General features: G+C 40.6%; 1 protein-coding gene across 1 annotated transcript in view; it reads right to left on the bottom strand.

The window, feature by feature from the left end:
- Positions 1 to 10066: 10066 nt before the first annotated feature.
- The window catches only part of EDIL3 (EGF like repeats and discoidin domains 3), a 240794-nt gene continuing 231411 nt past the window's right edge, over positions 10067 to 19449 (bottom strand). Inside the window, exon 11 of the mRNA XM_079995641.1 lies at positions 10067 to 17881. Coding sequence (XP_079851767.1) covers positions 17732 to 17881 — 150 coding nt within the window. The 3' untranslated portion in view covers positions 10067 to 17731. The remainder of the gene's footprint in view (positions 17882 to 19449) is intronic.

Here is a 19449-nt window from a genome sequence, read left to right as displayed (position 1 = left end):
GAATTATACAGTGTACGACAGAGAATTACTCGCTGTCCACGAAGCGTTCAAGAGATGGAGACACCTGTTGATTGGGGCGCAACACAAGGTTCAAGTGCGGACAGACCACAAAAATCTAGAATACTGGAGAACAGCCCGAGTATTGAACCAGAGACAAGTAAGATGGGCGCAAGAGTTCTCCAAGTTCAATTTTGAAATTCGCTACGTGCCAGGGGCTGAGAATGTCAGGGCGGACGCTCTCTCCAGAAAACCTGAGTACTTGGAGGGGGAAGGAGGGGCGGAAGAAAGACATATCATCTCAGAGGACCACTGGGTTTGTGGGGCGGCATTGGTGGGGCAAAGAGAACTGGTAGAGGGTATTGAAAACGATGAATATGCCCAAGAGAAACTTAGGGAACTCAGGGAGACAGGTGAGAACGCAGGGGGGTTTGAGGAAAAGAACGGAAAACTATATTACAAAGGGGCGCTCTACATACCAGGTGGGGAACTAAGAGGGCGGGTGCTTAAACAGTTGCATGACAGCCCCACGGCGGGGCACTTCGGGCAGCACAAGACCATGTGGTTGGTTACCAGGGAGTTTTGGTGGCCCAAGGTGCGGGAAGACGTGCGGGAGTATGTCAGGGGATGCGACAGGTGCCAAAGAGCAAAGGGAGAGAGGTTGGCGCCAGCAGGGTTATTAGAACCCTTACCCACCCCAGAAAGGCCATGGGAGATGGTATCCATAGACTTCATGACCGATCTACCGAGATCCAAAGGGAAAACCGCGGTCATGGTGGTGGTAGATCTACTAACTAAGATGTGCCACTTTATAGCTTGTTCGCATGCAGTGACAGCGGAAGAAACTGCAAGGTTGTTTGTGGAGCACATTTTTAGGTTGCATGGTGCCCCCTTGAGGGTTTTGAGCGACAGAGGAAAACAATTTACTTCTAGGTTCTGGAGGAAACTAATGAGCATGTTGCATGTGGAGGTAAGTTTTTCCACCGCCAGGCACCCAGAAACAAATGGGCAAGCAGAAAGGGCAAACGGGGTTTTGCAACAATATCTGAGGTGTTATGTAAAGGACAGAGAAACTGATTGGGTAGACTGGTTACCTCTGGCAGAATTTGCCTACAACAACGCGGAGAACGTGTCCACAGGGATGAGTCCCTTTCTAGCCAATTATGGGTGTCATCCTCGGGCGTTTCCAGGAGAGGGCGGGGGAAGGTGGAGTGTACCTGCAGCGGAAAATTTTGTTGAAGAGATGGAAGCGATCCACCGTCAGCTCCAACTCAACTTAGAGAAAGCCAAAGAAGAATATAAGAAGCAAGCAGACAGAAATAGGAGGGAAGGCGAAACCATAAGGGTGGGTAACCGGGTGTGGCTATCCACCCAAGGACTGCCGTTCAAGGGAGGGTGTAAGAAATTGAGACCCAAACGGTTGGGACCCTTTGAGGTCATACAGCAGGTCAACCCAGTAGCATTCAAACTCCGATTGCCCAGTCACATGAAATTGCACCCAGTATTTCACAGGTCATTACTGTCGCCATACAGAGAGGGATGTGAGTGGGGGGAACATGAGAGGGAGGTCACCCGGACACCCGTCATAGAAGAGAGAGAACGCGACATGGATGTGGCAGGGATCATTGATTCCAGGTGGAAGGGGAATCAGGTGGAATACTTGGTAGAATGGGAGGGGGAGGAAGAGTCAGAAAACACATGGGTTTAACTGATGTTAAAGAAAGAGGTGGATTTGCCCTGCCAGACCTTAAGCTCTATTATGAATCAGCCGCATTTTGTTGACTGAAGGAATGGCTGCTTCTTGAAAACACTGACGTATTGGATTTGGAAGGGTTCAATAATGTATTTGGTTGGCATGCATATTTGTGGTATGATAAGGTCAAAGCACATAAAGCGTTTAAAAACCATATTGTCAGGAAAGCACTGTTTAATGTCTGGATAAGATATAAGGACTTGCTTGAAAATAAAACTCCAAGGTGGTTGTCACCAATGGAAGCAAAGGCTCAGAAAAAGCTCAATATGGAGGCCAACTGGCTGAAATATTGGGAAATATGGGAACAAGAAGGAGACAGATTAAAGCTGCAGAGTTTTGAAAAACTAAAAAAACAAAGTACGGGATTGGCTTCATTATTATCAAATAATGGAGGCTTTTAATTTGGATAAGAAAATTGGTTTTCAGGTGGAGAAATCAAAATTGGAAACAGAACTGTTAGATCCTAAAACTAAGAACTTGTCAAGAATGTATAACTTGCTGTTGAAATGGAATACTCAGGATGAAATGGTGAAATCTGTTATGATAAAATGGGCACAAGATGTTGGACATAACATTATGATGGCTGACTGGGAACAGTTATGGACCACAGGTATCAAGTTCATGGCATGTAATGCCTTAAGAGAGAATATAATGAAAATGATATATAGGTGGTACATGACACCAGTCAAGCTTGCAAAAATTTATTATTTGCCCGATAACAAATGTTGGAAATGTAAAGAGATTGAAGGTACATTCTTTCACCTTTGGTGGACGTGCCCAAGGATTAAGACTTTCTGGGAGATGATCTATAATGAAATGAAAAAGGTACTTAAATATACCTTTCAGAAGAAACCAGAGGCCTTTCTCCTGGGCATGGTCGGCCAATTGGTGCTAAAGAAGGACAGAACTTTCTTTATGTATGCAACAACAGCAGCAAGAATACTCATTGCGAAGTATTGGCAGACACAAGATTTACCCACCCGGGAAGAATGGCAGATGAAAGTGATGGACTATATGGAACTGGCGGAAATGACTGGCAGAATCCGAGACCAAGGTGAAGAGTCGGTGGAAGAAGATTGGAAAAAAATTAAAGTCTGTCTACAGAAACATTGCAAAATTAAGGAATGTTAGAAGGATGTTGGAATGAAGTAATGTGGTTTTAGCAGAAATGATATAAGGGATTGGGTAAAAATGGATTTGTTAATTGGTGAAAGACGAGAATGTAAAATAACAGTATATTAAGATAAATTAATAGGATAAAAACAAAGCTGGAAAGGATTTGCTGAAATATCTAATTGAACTAGAATACAAAAAAGGGAGGTGTGAGGAGGTCAAGGAAATAAGCAAAGGAAAGAAAGTTTTGTAAAGGTTTGATCTGTGTTCTTTTCTTAAAATTGCTTGTATTTTTTCTGTCTTTTTTATTTTTCTCTTTTCTCTTTTTTCTTTTTTTCTCTTTGTAATCTTTAAAAGTTGAATAAATATTATTTTAAAAAAACACAAAAAACACCAGAATGGATAACTTTTCTAGAGGACTGCATGGAAATATGTGAGAAAATAGTGCAGCTAATTTGCATATCTGTCACATGTTATTCATGAGTAAGACATGTCTCTCCTCCCATGCAGTTCACACAGTTCACAAAACATGTTATGTATCATATATAACTTGATACCCAACTGATATCCAACTTAAGAGGTCAGATCTCCTTAGCCTCACCAGTGCATAACTCAACTTCAAAGCAATCCCAGAACCAGATGACAGGACTGCAATACCTTTCACACTTACTTGAAATAAGTTCTAGTGAACTCAATCGGACATTGTTCAGTGAATAAGAGTAGACCTGCATAGGATTGCACTGTAAGGCACTTAACAAGCTCCAGCACAATTTGCTCTTCTTTCTTTTAAGATGAGAATGGGAAGAAGAAGAAGAGTTTGGATTTGATATCCCGCCTTTCACTCCCCTTCAGGAGTCTCAAAGCGGCTAACATTCTCCTTTCCCTTCCTCCCCCACAACAAACACTCTGTGAGGTGAGTGGGGCTGAGAGACTTCAGAGAAGTGTGACTGGCCCAAGTCACCCAGCAGCTGCATGTGGAGGAGCGGAGACGCAAACCCGGTTACCCAGATTATGAGACTACCGCTCTTAACCACTACACCACACTGGGAGATGAGCATAAGATGACAAAGAGGCCAAAAGTGACACTTGTATTCCACAAATAGCTCCCCCAAATATATTGAAACTGCCACTGAAGCCCCACAGGAAATGATGGGCATAACCTCAAGTAGAAATGGAGGGACCTGGTCCACATACAGCGTCATTTTCTTTTAGATTCAAGACTCTGTTCTTAAGTTCCCAGATGCCATTTCTTAAGGACTTCAGGAAAAACTACTTAAGTAATGATACATTATTATTAGGGATCAGTTTCTCTTTTTTCCCAATCTTCAATTCAGTTCTTCACATTTCCACATCTGGTTGTGATTTTTTTTTTTTAAGTTGTCATGAAAATTCATCAGCATTTTAATGGAATTTCTCCATACCCAGTTGTGTATGCAGTTTCCCATAATATACATACAGTATTCTGGAAAGCTATTTAATACAACACTTTTTATGTTATTTTCACTAATATATGCATTTATATGGACACTTTATGCATATTTTGTACACATCACTCAGCTAGAGAACCGTACTGCAAAGACAGGAGAAGTATGGATATCTGAAGAGGGCTGTGTTTTGCTTCACATCTTGTTTCAGAAAGTGTGAACTAGTTAGGTTTCCCTTTAAATGAGAACTGAATCAAATTTATCTCCCATCCCTATTTATCATATGCGATTTCTGCCATCTACAAAAATGATTTTCTACAAACAAGTTCAAATGGAACAGAAAGAATGCAAAACTTTTTGTGTGTGAATTAGATGCCATTTCATCAGAGACATTTCATGAAGTGGACTCCAGTCCACAAAAGCTTACACTGAAATAAATTTGTCAGTCTTTAAGACATTTTTGCTGTTTATGGTAACATATATATTCCATATAACATTGATAGATACAAAACAGCAAATAGTGTGGGAGGTCTTCACTAATTTGACTTCATCTGTTTTGAAGGCCATCTGCCATGATTACCTTTATTAAACCTTTATTACATAGTCTGAAACGGAATAACTGTGAATAGCTCATCCGGAAAGAATTTGTCCCTTTAGCCACCAGAATGCCTTTCCATGGGCCTGAAATCTTATGACTGAAAGAAAGTGGCTGTTTCTCAGCAGCACACAGTTCATTCAACACAGAGCTCCCAATCCTCGCTTGCTCCTATCTATATTGGAAAAAAATTGCTCTTCAGAAAAAGAAAAAGGTGGAACTGAGGTCCAAGAAAGCTATTATCACTTTCCTTCCAAGAAAAATGTGAATTTCTCTGTATTGACCTACTATTTTCTTCCATTGTATCCATATGGTTCAAAGATCTTGTTATTTTATTCTCCCTCCCCTTGTTGCTGTAGAAAGGTTTAGTGATTTTTTCTTTTACACTTTCATATAGATGCTGATATTATTTATCCAGCCATGTAAAGATAAAGGACTGCAGCCACTGACCTGATGTACAACCTCTGATAGCCATGATGTATCAGCTTGCAGCAAAAGGACATGGCTAGCCCCCTGGGTCATCTTATTCTCCAGGCTTCAGGCTCCCTCCCTCTCTCTGCAGCACTCTCTTTTTAACCGACTGGAGCTCTTTTTTGAGCATTTCGATACCTGTGTCACACCGTATATTTTATGTTAATTTTATTATTTAAATCTACAAAGCCAGGAAATTTATGAGGCCATGGGCATGCATTTGAATTAATTTGTGCACATAAGATTTTTCATGTATTCAACAGCTACTGATACAGCTATAAAGGTCTAAGGAAACTAGTGTCAAGTGCGCTGCCCCATGTTCACTACGGATTAACTATTCCACGTCTTAAAAAAAATTATATGGATCTTATATCATTTCTTAGAGAGAACCCAAAAGCTTTGGAAAATCCCCCTGCCCATTCCCATCGGTTCTTGACATTTCAGAAGCCCTCCCATCCAGTCCAATGCCTTCAAAATACACTTCCCTTACTCCTTTCTTACCTTTCATGCAGCTGGAGAAGACCAGGATATTTTCCCCTTCTCTTTCTCCTTCTTGATGCTCTGGGTGACAGTACTTCAGGGCACAAACATACATGTGTGATGCAGTTTGTACAAGATTTCTTGCAATTGCAGGGGATAGCTTTTGCAGAAATGAGGGCTGGTAAAAATAGGTGCGTATGAGTATGGGCTGGGCGGGAGGCAGACAAGGCTTCTTCTCTGGCTCAGATTTTAGTTTGAGCCAGAGAATAATCTTAGGGCTTCATTCAACTCCAGACTGGTGCTGCAATCCTGCTTCACGCCTTGTGCTGGGATCGGAAACAGCCAGTGGTGTTGCTGTGCTGCTGGAGCTCTAGGAAACTGTTGTGTTGCACAGTGTCCCATTCAAAAGGAAGAGACAAAAAGATTGGTGCTGCTTCATGCTGCATAAGGCTGAGGCCGAGGCATCCCTCCAGTTCCGTTGCAATGTTGTGCCAATGGTTTATCACAGCAAGGTAGTTTTAGCCCTGGTTTGCAAGATGTTATGGAGGTCTGGAACTAGATTGGGATTTTGTCAGGAGGGGAGGAAGCACCAAAGACATTCTTATTTAGACAAGCCTACTCAGATGTTTAGAAAGCTTGTAGGAGTTTTAATTTGCTTTAGTCTGTTTTACTGCAGTTTTAACCCACTGTATATTTTACATTACGGTTGCAAATGTTTTAGTGACAATTTTATATTTTTATCTTTTTTTTGTAAACTGCTTTGATGTTTTTTTAAAAAAACAATCAAGCAATATGTAAATTTTATGAAATAGATAAACAACTAAACAATAAATAGCAAGCATGGGCAGTGATTCCAATCAGAGCCTCAGCACAGCAGTGGGTGAAAGACTTCCTCTGACCTGTCTCTGGCTACAGTACGGATCTAGGTCCCCAACCCTGAAGGAATCAGCTATTCATGGTTTGTTTTTGTTTTTTTAAAAAAGTCTCATGCCAGGGCTATCCATGTGACAAATGTCACATCACATTCTCAAATGTGTCTTTTTCTTTTTCTTTCTATTTTTTTAAATTTTGATTCCAACATACAAAAACAGCCAACCAATAAAATACGAAAAAATAAAAATGAGTTACCTCATGTAATAACTAACAGAAGGTGATGCGTTTAACATGTTTTCCTTCTGTTGTAAGATCTGGCAACTTGGAGATTTTCAGTATGCTTCATCATAGTATTACAATTTGTTCTTAATCTCTGTTCTGTAATCTGGGGAAAGGCTTTGAAAAATGTTGCTGTATAGATCCCTGATTTATGTATGAAATAAAACCATACTGCACTATATAAAAATCAAATATTTTAGCTTTATCTTCAGCTAGTTTAAGTTGGTAAGTCCATTTTTCCTGCCATGGCCACTTGCCACAGCTTGCTGTGCCAAGAATTCAATGTCAAACATTCTGCAGTTTTCCACTTTTAAGTTATTACCCTGCCAGGAGCCATCAAATTAAATACTATTAGTTCCATAAATACCACTTCATCATGTTGTTCTTCCCAGATTGTTAAAATACCCAATGCTAGTGTGACGTATATGTGTAATGTTTGCCATTTCCACCAATATCACATTCAAAAACTGTAGTACAACAGGATATGACCAACACAAATGTATATATGTATCTTGTTAGTTGCAATTTCTCCCCCCAAAATTGTTATGTGTATGCCTGCCAGAGATGCCAGCATTTTGTACCATCAGTGTAACACTTTTAAGGAATTCTCCCTAAGGATCTTACATAGTTTTCTTTGATTGAATCATCCATACTTTGTTCTTTTGTTACCCCAATAGCAACCCGTATTTTTAATCCACTTGATAATCTTATAACTATTTCAATAAGATGTAAATAAATTTTGGGAATGATTTCTTTTGTATTGGTGATTGGTTCCAAAAGCACCCATTCAAATTTTGTCATGTTTCTAAGTGTCTTATTCTGGTTAACTTTGTCAATATATTCTTGAGAAAACAAGGAAAACTGACTAATATTTTCTGACAGGAGAGAGAAAGGAACCTCCTATTCGTAATTCAAGGACCATTGCACAAAGATAATTTTAATCTACATTTTTCATCTCAGGAACTACCTCCAGCGTGATGAACTCTAGAGCTGATCCCAGGCTCTCAGCTTAGCCTCATAATAGCCATGGTATGCCTAGACATGCTAAATGAAGAAAAAGGTTCACAAGGATCTCCTATATACCCTTTAAATTTTCAATAACATTCAGGTTACAGACTGTATTTCAGTTGCTTGGGGGAGCAGCTGCTAACACTGTCGTATCTTCAGACAGTTCCTAAGAGATGACTTGCACACTTTATAGCACATAAAGCAAGCTTCTTCAAATATGAAAGGAGGAGGTTGGAATGATGCAGATCCCCAAAACCGTGAGACTGGGACAAGCAACCCAAGAACTAAGAAAATGGCTTCAGGATCTGAGAAAAGGTGTGCGAGAGAGATCATGGGCATAGAAGGCTTCTAATGGTTGATATGGTAAGATGACCCATGCATTTGTATAAAATGTAAGGCAATGGAGTAAGAAGAGCGTTACTTGTTTGTGGTTAAATAGGTCAAGGAAACAACTTCAGTTCTCCTACATGTAATACCTTGGGAAATGGGGAGCCCAACACTTCTTGATGTTCTGGCTAATGAAAAAAGAGAGAGAGAGAGGTGGGGGAGCCATGCTTGGGGCAACATATTGAAGATGCAAAAATAAATTGGAAGGATGATTCTTGAAGCACACAATATGGCTAGACCTGCCCTTATGCCACACTTAGGCCACTTAGAAAAAATGTCTTGGTTTGTACACATTTCTGTTGGTTGTATGCAGTGCTATTTTTTTAGAAAAAGAGGTGCTGGAACTCACCATGACTGCCTCTCATGTTCTTTTATAATGGCAATGGCACCCACCTGAGAGGTGCTAGAACTGAGTTCCGGTGAGTTTCAGCTGAAACAAAAAAAGTCCTGGTTGCATAGGACCTTTTGCCTATAGGAACCAGCCTGAAATGAGCCAGGTTAGAGAGCCAGAGAAGAAATAATTGTCCATGAAGCCCAAGTATTTCCATGAGTACTTGGTTAGAGGCTCCTCATCAGAGAGTGCTGCAAAACCAAAAAGTGAACAAGCCCTTAGGTGTCTGAGGAGGCTTGACCCATCTTTGTCCTCTGCTACTAGTGTAAAAGAACTGATCATCAGCCTAACCCAGAGGAGTAACACATAATCTACAAAGGAGAGATGTAATTTGCTTTATATATGCTTTTATTAGCCACTTGCTGCTAAATGTGTTGTCCTTCTGTGCTTACATAAACCAGTAAAATTTGTGAACTCTTGACCTGGTGTGGCTTGCTGTTCTCTCTGTTCAGCTGGAAGCTGAATGGAGCAATGACCACTGTAATTTGCTTAAGGGTGGGAATACAATAGTGGACAGACAAATGCTCCTGCTTTTCAGAAAGCCAGCAGAAACGGCCGCCCTGCAGATAAGCAGGAACAGGATTCCATGATGGAACAGAAAGACAGAACCAGAGAAAATACAGCAGCAGAGAGAATGTAATACACAATATAGAGAAGTGGACAGGAAGCGGAGCCTGAGCTCAAAGGGAGATTCACTGTTTATCACTACGAGGGGAGCTCTGAGCTTATATCTCCAGGTAGTCTCCAAAGATTTAACTAAGGACAGGGCCACACAAGGAGGTTAAGTTATATAGAGGCAGTGGAAGTGGAACAAGACAAGAGTAATGCAAGTCCTTGAGAAGGCATAGAAATGTGGCCTCCACAGAGTGTGTGCACGGTTGTTGATAAGAAGCCTGCAATTTCCCAGAAGGTCTCTTTTAGATTCCTAGTTATCAATCAAACTACACTATGGCTCGCTAGTCTGTGACAAGGTAGCAATTCTCTCAAGTACTGAAGCTCAGGACAGGAACCAAACCAAGAGGATAAGCACATCCATCCATTCAAAATGATTCAGGGCTATTCTATGCAAGAAACAACGTGTGTGCCTGGATTCACTGCCAATGTGTGGAAATGAAAATTATATGAATTCTTATTTTCTCATGCTGATATGCACTTGCAGGCTGCATTGTGGAGTGATTTCCAAAGGACTATAATAGCAACAATGTAGATACCCTTTTTTCACACTTATCTAGTGAACAACCCACTTTCTCTTCTCAGATGATGAAAGAAGGTACCATTCAAATCACTTCAAGGACTTTCCAATTTTTCAAAAGTTTTATTGTTAAGTTTGAAGACTAGACGAGGTCATACTGTTTTAACATCATTCTACATAATTTAAATATATACAAAAACATTGGAACTTTACACAGGTCGCCAAGGTTGCAAAAGTCATTGTGTCTGAGATACTTCTGTACTTACTGACACATCTGAAGCCAGCTTTGAATATTATATTTCATATGTTGTTGTATAGCACAGATACACTCATTAGTATCCTTAGTCTTCAAAACTCACACAAATTTGTATCTGTTCATTCTGAAAGAGAAAGTCAACCTAAAAATCAGAACCAGGGGTGGGTGGGTTTTTTGTTTTGTTTATGTGAGAAGCCCTTAATAGAACATAGATTATCCTAAGCCTTGTGCATTATGTTTTACTTTCCAGGCTATAAAAGTAGTAAATTAGGGAGCTATAGAAATGGGAAATCTGCCTAGAAATGACTAACAACTCTGGGGTAAACACAGATGATTTTTTTTTTCACTCCTTCAGTTTTGCTGTTAGAATTAATACAAAAGTTAAGGACTGTTTCGTAATGTTTTCTCAAGAAGTTTAAAGGCTACACATCTCAAACTATTTAATTCAATAGAGATCACTCAAGCTTGAGGGTTGCAGCTTTAAATAAACCAACATGCTGATCCTAAATACATTGTAGTAAATCTCAAAGCGCCTACTTCTGGAAATGTTCCATTAGTTTCAACATAACTATTTCAGACTAAGAAAACTGAAAATTTCTCCTTAACTGGATGTTCACTCAAACCTCATCATGTATGCATTGCAAGTAGTCTCAGGCTTGCACATACACATCCAACTCATAGAATGTTTTCTATAGCCCTTTTAGACATCCAGTGAACATACAGAGGGGGAGAATCACTATCACACAAGCTGTCCCAACTTCTACACATTTATCCAAAGGTCTGAGTACATATACATATTTGATGAATGTATGCTCCCTTCACATGACTGAGCTCTGCAAAAAGCAGGGTCCCCTATTGCATGTATTGAGCCTGTGAATGTATCATTATATGCATTTGTGTTCAGACTTTGGGATGAACACCTAGACTCTAGGGCATAGAGATCAGGAGAAGACAGCAAGACAGCAAATGTGACCTTGTTCCCTTCCATGGATTTCTGAATGTCTGAAAAGGCCTATGAGCCACATGCATTCATATAAAATACTCATACAAAAGGGTGTACGGATCACATGAACAAAGCAAACTCAGGCTCATGTGCACATTCAAATGAGGGGAGAATGTGGGCCCATGACTTGCTTCTGAGTTCATGACTTGCGAAGAGCACACATGTTAGGGCGATTTGTGAACCTGCCCCATTTATTTTTCAATCAAAACATACAATTATGATCCACAAACCACTTGGCCTGGAGCACTTCCTCCTGAGCTTAAAACCTAGGCAATTTGTAGATCACAACGACATCCAACATATGTACAATTGTGTGGTGTTGTTCCATTTTTATTAATAAGATGTAATACCTAGACTCAGGGCAGACCAAAACATGTATGTACACCACACTGTGCTTTAGTACACAATTAACCAACAGCTGGTGACTCACAGCCGAATGTGTGAACTCCCTGCATTGAAAAGTGTTGTGGTCGAGGTGCGCAGGTAATCTGAAAATGCTGTCTGAGGTGCTTGATCAGTGATGGCTTTCACACATGCCAGTCACTGAGTGACCATGAATATGTATGTGTGAGCTCATTCTTACTACAGAACACACTATACACATTGTGCACAATGACAAACAGAACAAAAAGTGTTCTATATGGGACACATTTAGAGGTCAACTGTTACCTTTAATCCAAAAGACACAATCCACTGGGAAGTTCTTCCTTTGCAAGAGGGCAAAACTAGATCTGCATATATTTTTTGTTATGTAAACAGGAGCTGTGGGGAAGCCAGAGCAGCTTTAGGGCAATGAGGTGCATGTGAAGAGGGGAGTTTCACTCTTTTTCTCCTGCCATGGTTTAGAAAAAAACCATCAGAGCTGCCATTTGCATTCCAAGGAAAGGTCCTATTGCATTCCAAGGGAAGGTCCTATTTATTTCCCTTGAAATACAAATAGCAGCTTTTGAGAGGTGATTCTCATTCAGGACTGTGGAAAAGAGAGGAAGATTTCAACATAGGCTTCAATCAAGGTTCCAGAAAAATGCAACCATTGTATCCGCTTGGTTAATGTGATGTCCAGCAGTGGCGGCTGGTGGGGTAAAGGGCAGGCCTACAGTAGGTGGACCAGGTGGTGCTACAGCCAATGACAAGCGGAGTCAACTAATTCTAGTTTTGTCCCCATCCTCTTCCCTGTTGAGTTATATGAAGACATACACAAATTGAAAAAACAGGAGTTCATGCCAGCATACAAAGACACAATATATGGAAAATGCTCTACCACTCTCAAGAATACCCTTGCATCAGAGATAATGAAAATATATTATTAATTCTAATGTTGTACTTATTTTGATGGTTCTGCAGTACCGCCTGCATGTACCGTGTGCCCTGTAATAGTGGGTACATTGTGACAAATGCATTCATTGTATTTTGCTTGCCATATATTTTGTCTTTGTATGCTGGCCTGAACTCCTGTTTTTTCAATTTGTGTATGCTCCTCTACAGTGGGTTCCTTTTGTGCAAGTTATATGAAGGCAACACCGAGAGCAGGAGGAGGAATCTGACAGGCAATGGTACCCTCTGGGCTGGTAATAGGAAGGCAGGCAGGTGGGGGATGGCTGAGGGCAAAGAGAGGCTGGTGGGGGAGTGTGCCATTTGCCCAAATGGAATAGCTTCTGTTATTTTGGCCATGGCATGAAATACAGGGTCAGATTGTTATGCAGGCCCCATTCATTCCAGTGAGAAGAATTTCTCAGTAAATTGTGTCCATAGTTACTGAAAAGATGTCAAAGGCATTTTTTTTAGTTTAATAATGTTGTGACAGGTGCAAAATGTGGCAAAAAGCCTCAAGGTGTATCTTGAAAAAGAAAAAAAGGAAAGCTTTCAGGCTCCTCTGAATAACATTGTAAAGGCCGACAGAACCGAGCAGCAGAAGGAAAAAATGCAACCCTTTCAAATAGAAGACTGAGTGACCACATTTTCAATAAGATGCTCTTTTTCGAACTATAAACTATATTACATATAAGTTAATTGCAAATCCAAGAAATATTCATTTAAATGCATTTTCTTTTTTAAAAAAGGAAAAAAATACTAATTAACAGAGAAACATTTTATCAGAACATTCTGACTAGCAGCTCAAAGTGCTCCATTGGTGACAGCTATAGTCACTGACATGGTGTTAGCATTAGCTGGAGTTCAAGATGGAGCCCAAACGTTACAGACCTGACGTGTCTTATTTGCAGGAACCACCTCTTATTCAGGGAAGCTGCATCCCCAAAGCATTTCTTTCAGTAATATATTCTGCAGAGGACCAATTGTTGACCATTACCCTGAGCCATCAAAGGTGGCCTGCATTCTTTGGGGCTTTCATGTGCAAAAGGGCACTGTGTATGCAGTTTCCCTTGCTTGACAGTCATTCCGTAAGAAGTGCCATATAGATGCAGCACCAATCACCTGTTTAATCCCCCATCTTTCACACACACCCAATATGACACTGCCACTACTCTTTCTGGGTGGACCACAGGTAGACCTTGGGATTGGTACCAGTGTTTACTGTGGTGGTGCCAGGCCTCATATGATTAGGCATGCTATTCATTGAACCAGCTAAGGACTGCAAGTGCAAAATTTGGCCCCATCAAATAGGTGTATAAAAATGAGGCCCCATTGAAGTCTCGACCCACTAAAATGTCAAACAATCCACAGTTCTTTTCTCCAGCATAGGCCAATACAATTAAGAAAAACTACTCTGGAGTAAGTAGGCTGTGAATCACAGGCTCTTCATAAGAGCTTAAAAGTGCAGGATTTGGGCCATATGTAGTTAAATGCCATTTCAGTTACCATCCTTATTCTTTTAGCCATTTGCATCTTAAAGCACAGTTATGATTGACTTTCTCTTTAAAATTATTCACTACAATTGAAGACCACTCCATAGATAACATTGTTAAGAAATGTTAACACAGTTACAGACAAGACAGTAACAGTCTAGTGGCTTTTGTAATGCAGCACAAATCCAACTAAAAAACAAAGAAACCCCATAAATTTAACAGTGTTGCACAGGACCTTAACATTTCTTACACATAACTTGCTTTACCTTGATCAGATTCTCAAACTAAGGATCTCAGAATATCCATGTCTAAGCCTTACAAAAAAAAAAGTGTGAACAAATACACCTTAAGAATTAGGTGCTCTTTATCGACAGATCTCATTATTCTACTGGTTCGATGTTTTTGAGAGGTGCTTTCAAGATAGCATCCCCTGATCATTAAAGGTTTTTGTTTTTAAGCAAAGCAGATGTAATGACCATGTCCAAATGTCATGCTAAATCATTGTTTAGTGTGATATGCACAAACAGGAATAAGCTGCAGTGAGCTTTGGGTTTTCACCCTCTTTCCATGTGGTCAGAAGGAGGAATTTTGAAGCTTTCACTTCTACTTGTGATTAACCACAGCTTGCTGTAACATCTAGACCTGAGGGTATGTCTTAAAATTACCATAGTTAATGTTAAAACAGGTTTGTTGCTCTAGATGACATGGCAAACCATGATTACGCAAAAGTGGATGTGAGAACTTCTAAACTCTTCCCCTCGGGATGAAGAGAGGAGAGAAGAGGGGAGGAACATGTGAGTTCACGTTGCACAGTATTATGTGATGTGTCAACGTGGCCATTATCTCCTGTTGCAGAGTAGGAGTTTATGTGAAGGTTGTGATGACCCTTAAAAAATATATCAGACTTTTAAATCTTTTTCTTTTCTTTTTAAACAAGCGTATCGATTCCTTACTGTAAAATTATAGGATGACTAAGTATTTATAAAGGTCATAGAGCCCATCTTTATATCTCCATTTTTTTCCTTTTAATGATAATGGAATTTCATAAAAAAATACTTAGCATGATGTGTTAATGAGACACAACCAAGAAAAAAATCTACCACAGTATGTTATGAAATTAAAAATGAAAATGAGCACAACTTGAAGGTTTTAAGTAATAAGAAGACACTCAATAATTATAAAAGAAATGGACAGAATACTAATACCTTATTAAAATAAAAGTGCTTTGCAATATTTGTTAGGACTACCATTTACCAGGAACTCTTTCTGCACAACGAAGGAGTTTTATACAAGATAAATTCCATCTATTAAATCCTGGCTGTGTTTTTATACACATTTGTCACAGCTTGGGTTGCACTGACCCAGATGGTGGTTGGGCAGAGTCAGAAATGGAGAGCCATTTGCACAGTGCTCTGCCAGCACCTTTGTGTACTAATTCCAATGGCAACAGCATCTCATATCTTGCTTGGCCAGGTATTGGCATGGGCTACTGTGTCTCTGGGAAAACTGCATACATGGCTTTCTAGCATTGACTGATGTGCGGCTGCATCCTAGGTCCATTCAAATGAAGCTACAGCCATCTTGACAATTTCAAATGGAAGATCTTAGTCACAGAGGTCAATGCGCAAGAGAACTGGATTTATGGCTAATTCAGGTTATCAACTGAAGAGGGTGTTATTAGGTAATAGGCTAATCACTAACGATGAGTAATAAGGTCACCTCTTGAGATATTTGCTTCCTCTGAAGGGATCTGTTCTGATGTATAAGCAAGACCCATTAGCGATAGTTGACCTGTGATAAACAGTTCACACCACAGCTATGATGCAGCAGCTGCGGTTGCCACATGACCCATGGAGTTACTTGGGAAAACACTTCAGAAACCATTTTACCCCATTCAGTAATCCCAGCTCTTCCTTCAATAGTGATAGCAAGCTCTACCAGCACTGAGGCTGCAAATGATAAGAAAACTGAATGCCTGAAGTAGGAATACTGTGGTGTTTGACTGACTCCTGTATGTGGCTTATCTTTCTGAATGCATGCACACTGCTTGATCCATCAGGGCAGTATGTACTCCATTCTCTGTTATCAGGGCACTGCATGATCCACATTTTAAAAAATAATTAAAATTCTACAATCCAACTTCTATACCCTTTCCAGTCACAGGTAGGCGATGGAAATATGGTGGGCACTGAAATCCCAACCTCTGGAGATTGCAGCAGCTGCTGGCAAGATACTTTCGATCATATTTTTTGCAGTCTTAAGAGCTATAAACTTTCTCATTTTGAAATGAAGGCTGCTATTCCCAGAAAGTTGAATTCATCACCCAATAATGAGTTCTTTGCTCTCCCTCCAATTTCTTTCCTGAAGGCTCATAGCATACACTCAGCCCTGCTTATTATCGCTGATGATTGGCACCAGCCCCGTATCTGAATCCAATTCCCCCACTTCCTTCCTCTCTCTGTTTTTGCAACACTGCCACTTGTGTATCCTACAAGACTTGTCTTCTCCAGTCAGAGGGCCTGAAGAATCCTTGCAGAGCTGATGGTTAAAATAATGTTAAGATATATGACCACTCAGCCTCAGGTTTCATCCTTCCACCCATATTTCTGAAGCTTGGGGACAGTGCTGTAGTTGTTGCTCCTCAGAACGAGGAAACACAGTCCATATGTTTCGGCATGCACCTCTAGATCTCACAATGACCCTTGCCCATTGAGTCATAGGAAGCATCTCAGAGAAGTCATCTCCTAGGCAGCTCCATGAGGCAACTACCATGCATGAAAATGCAGGATCAAATGAATGCCCGCTTTGTAGCATTCATGTGTGCCTCCCTCCCGGCTACAGTTACTTAAGCTTTGAATTTGGTCCATGATCTTTCATCTCAGCATCCCTTAGAAAGAAAATGCAAGCTGAATTCACTGACAAAATCATTAAGTTCATAATATACTGATAGCAGATTTTGTTCCATAAAATTCAGGTTGGCTCATTGAAAAGAAACAGAAGCAGTTAATGTGATCAAACATAAAAGACAGTGACGATTCCCACAGCGTGCTAAATGGGAAGCAAAACATGTGGAAATGAAACCCTAGGGTGGGTGGACTCGGCTGTTTGTAAACGAAATTACAAAAGGTAGTTTGTGACACCAGGAGGACTGCAGACCACAGAGATCACTTCCAAAAAAAGTCTCATTAATCTTGACAATGCTTGATAGGCACAAGGGAAACAATCAAATGCAGTCATCCCCGAGAAAAACTTATTGCTAAAGCTGCAGTATCACTTTTTGCAAGTGAGATGACCATGTGGGTTTGGAAACAATGAATCAGCCTGTTCCTTCTCAAGTCACAAGTGAACTCTGTCACACCACTTTCATCTTCCTTGTAAAAAGGATGCTGCTTCTTACTCCTAACGATATTTCAGCCAGCATGAAATAACTCAGAAAAAAAACCTTAAAAGGTAAATTCCACATCAAAACAGAGTAATAGCTGGAACTAAGATTTAAAAGAACCCAAAGAAAACCCCCAACTCAGATTTGGACCATTTTAAGGGCAGGCTTAGACCTCCTTACAAAAGACAGTTAGCGGCCTACCAGAAAGTGAGCACTTGTTCATGAAAAACCCATTCAACTTCCTACAGGTTTTGCACAGTTTCTTCTATGGAGATATTTTTTTTAGGAATATCAAGAGTTGTGCGGAAAAGTGAAGATCCTCGTCAGTCCTCCTCTGTACAGCCCAAGAGCTCTGACCGTAAAGTGATCCTGCCGTACCATGACCAAGGGAGGATCCTTATGTACCGTGCATAGATTGGGGGGTCAATGACGTTCTTTCTGTGGGTGTCGTTATCAAAGTTGCCCTGGAAAACCTGAAAAGTGACCAAGAAGAACCAGTGATAGCAAAATAGTACAAAAGAAACCAGGCAGAGTGGGGAGATGGAGGCAAGAGAGCACCGAGAAAAACAGCAAAGATAGACAGATATGTGCTGCCATCAGAAAGTCAGGTTGTCTGACTCAGGAATGAATTATGTTTTATATATGGATATTACTAGGAATGCTTGGTGTTCCAGAAAAAAACTCACCAATGGCTACAATTCCTAAATCCAGTTCCTCGTGAGTAAGCCCTTTTGAACTTAGGACTCAACTACATTCATAAAGATAAAGCGCTTTATATGCGTTAAAACTGTGGCACCAGATGTTGCTATGGAGTCCCGTCTTTTGCCAACAGGATTTCCCTGTAAGAAGTTTACAATGCATTTAACTGAATCATTGGTTGTTTTTTTAATGTGTCTAAATTCAGCCTTAGGGTGGCTTCCTTCTCTGTCCTTCTCTGCCCTAGGACTTTATTCATCCCCTGCACAATCCCATCAACCCAGGGGATCAATACTGACCACTCTGGGAGACCCTGACCTAAAAATGATGCCATTAATTTCATTGATAGCAGTGGCTTTCCAACCATATTGGTCAAAACATTCACAAACAAGGTACAGGCTTTTTAAAGAAGTGCACCATTGTGTTTTGCTCTTATGAGCTATCAAGCACCTCTTAAGGGTATTGTTGAAACTAACATCATCATTTAGTCTAGTAATACCAGGGTTGGGGAGGATGAGAAGAAGTGAGAGGTGAGAGGGAAAGCAAGACACACACCTAGAAAATACTTCAATTGTACAATGTGCACCTCCCTGCTGCAAAAAGCATTACTATTGATGACATTAAAATATCTGTTATTGATATGTTTGTGTACCATTTGGCAGACCAGAAAATAAGGAGAAAACTCGTTAAAGCACTTTTAAAATGCCAAGATTATTTGGAATGCAGGATTAAAAAAAAAAATCTCACACATGCAGCTTGGAGATACATCATCATTTTTGGATTTGGATTTGATATCCCGCCTTTCACTCCCTTTAAGGAGTCTCAAAGCGGCTAACATTCTCCTTTCCCTTCCTCCCCCCCCCCCAACAAACACTCTGTGAGGTGAGTGGGGCTGAGAGACTTCAAGGAAGTGTGACTGGCCCAAGGTCACCCAGCAGCTGCATGTGGAGGAGAGGACATGGGAACCCAGTTCCCCAGATTACAAGACTACCGCTCTCAACCACTACACCACACTGGCTCTGACTGGCAATGACTAAAATGCCACCTGTACCAAGCAAACTGTCAGCTACCAAGGTAACAGTTCCGAGTAAGCCTGCCTAAATGCAGAAGTTAAAATGATGTGCAAGGCATATTTGTTTTAGGACTCATTTCCTTGGGGTAAGTGTTTGTTTGGTGCTTGCCAGATGCATGTTTATTTTATAGTGCATGTAGAGCAGTGTTGTGGCACCATAAGGCCATTTTGGCCAAGCCACACCCAGCCTGCCCTACACTTGATGTCATATATGATGTCAGGTGTGGGGAAGATCAAGGCAAGGCTTGGATAAAAGAAGCTTTGCAGGCATTA

The sequence above is a fragment of the Podarcis cretensis genome, assembly GCF_951804945.1.
Source record: "Podarcis cretensis genome assembly, chromosome: 11".
NCBI lineage: Eukaryota > Metazoa > Chordata > Lepidosauria > Squamata > Lacertidae > Podarcis > Podarcis cretensis.
This window is presented reverse-complemented; position numbering and strand designations above follow the sequence as displayed.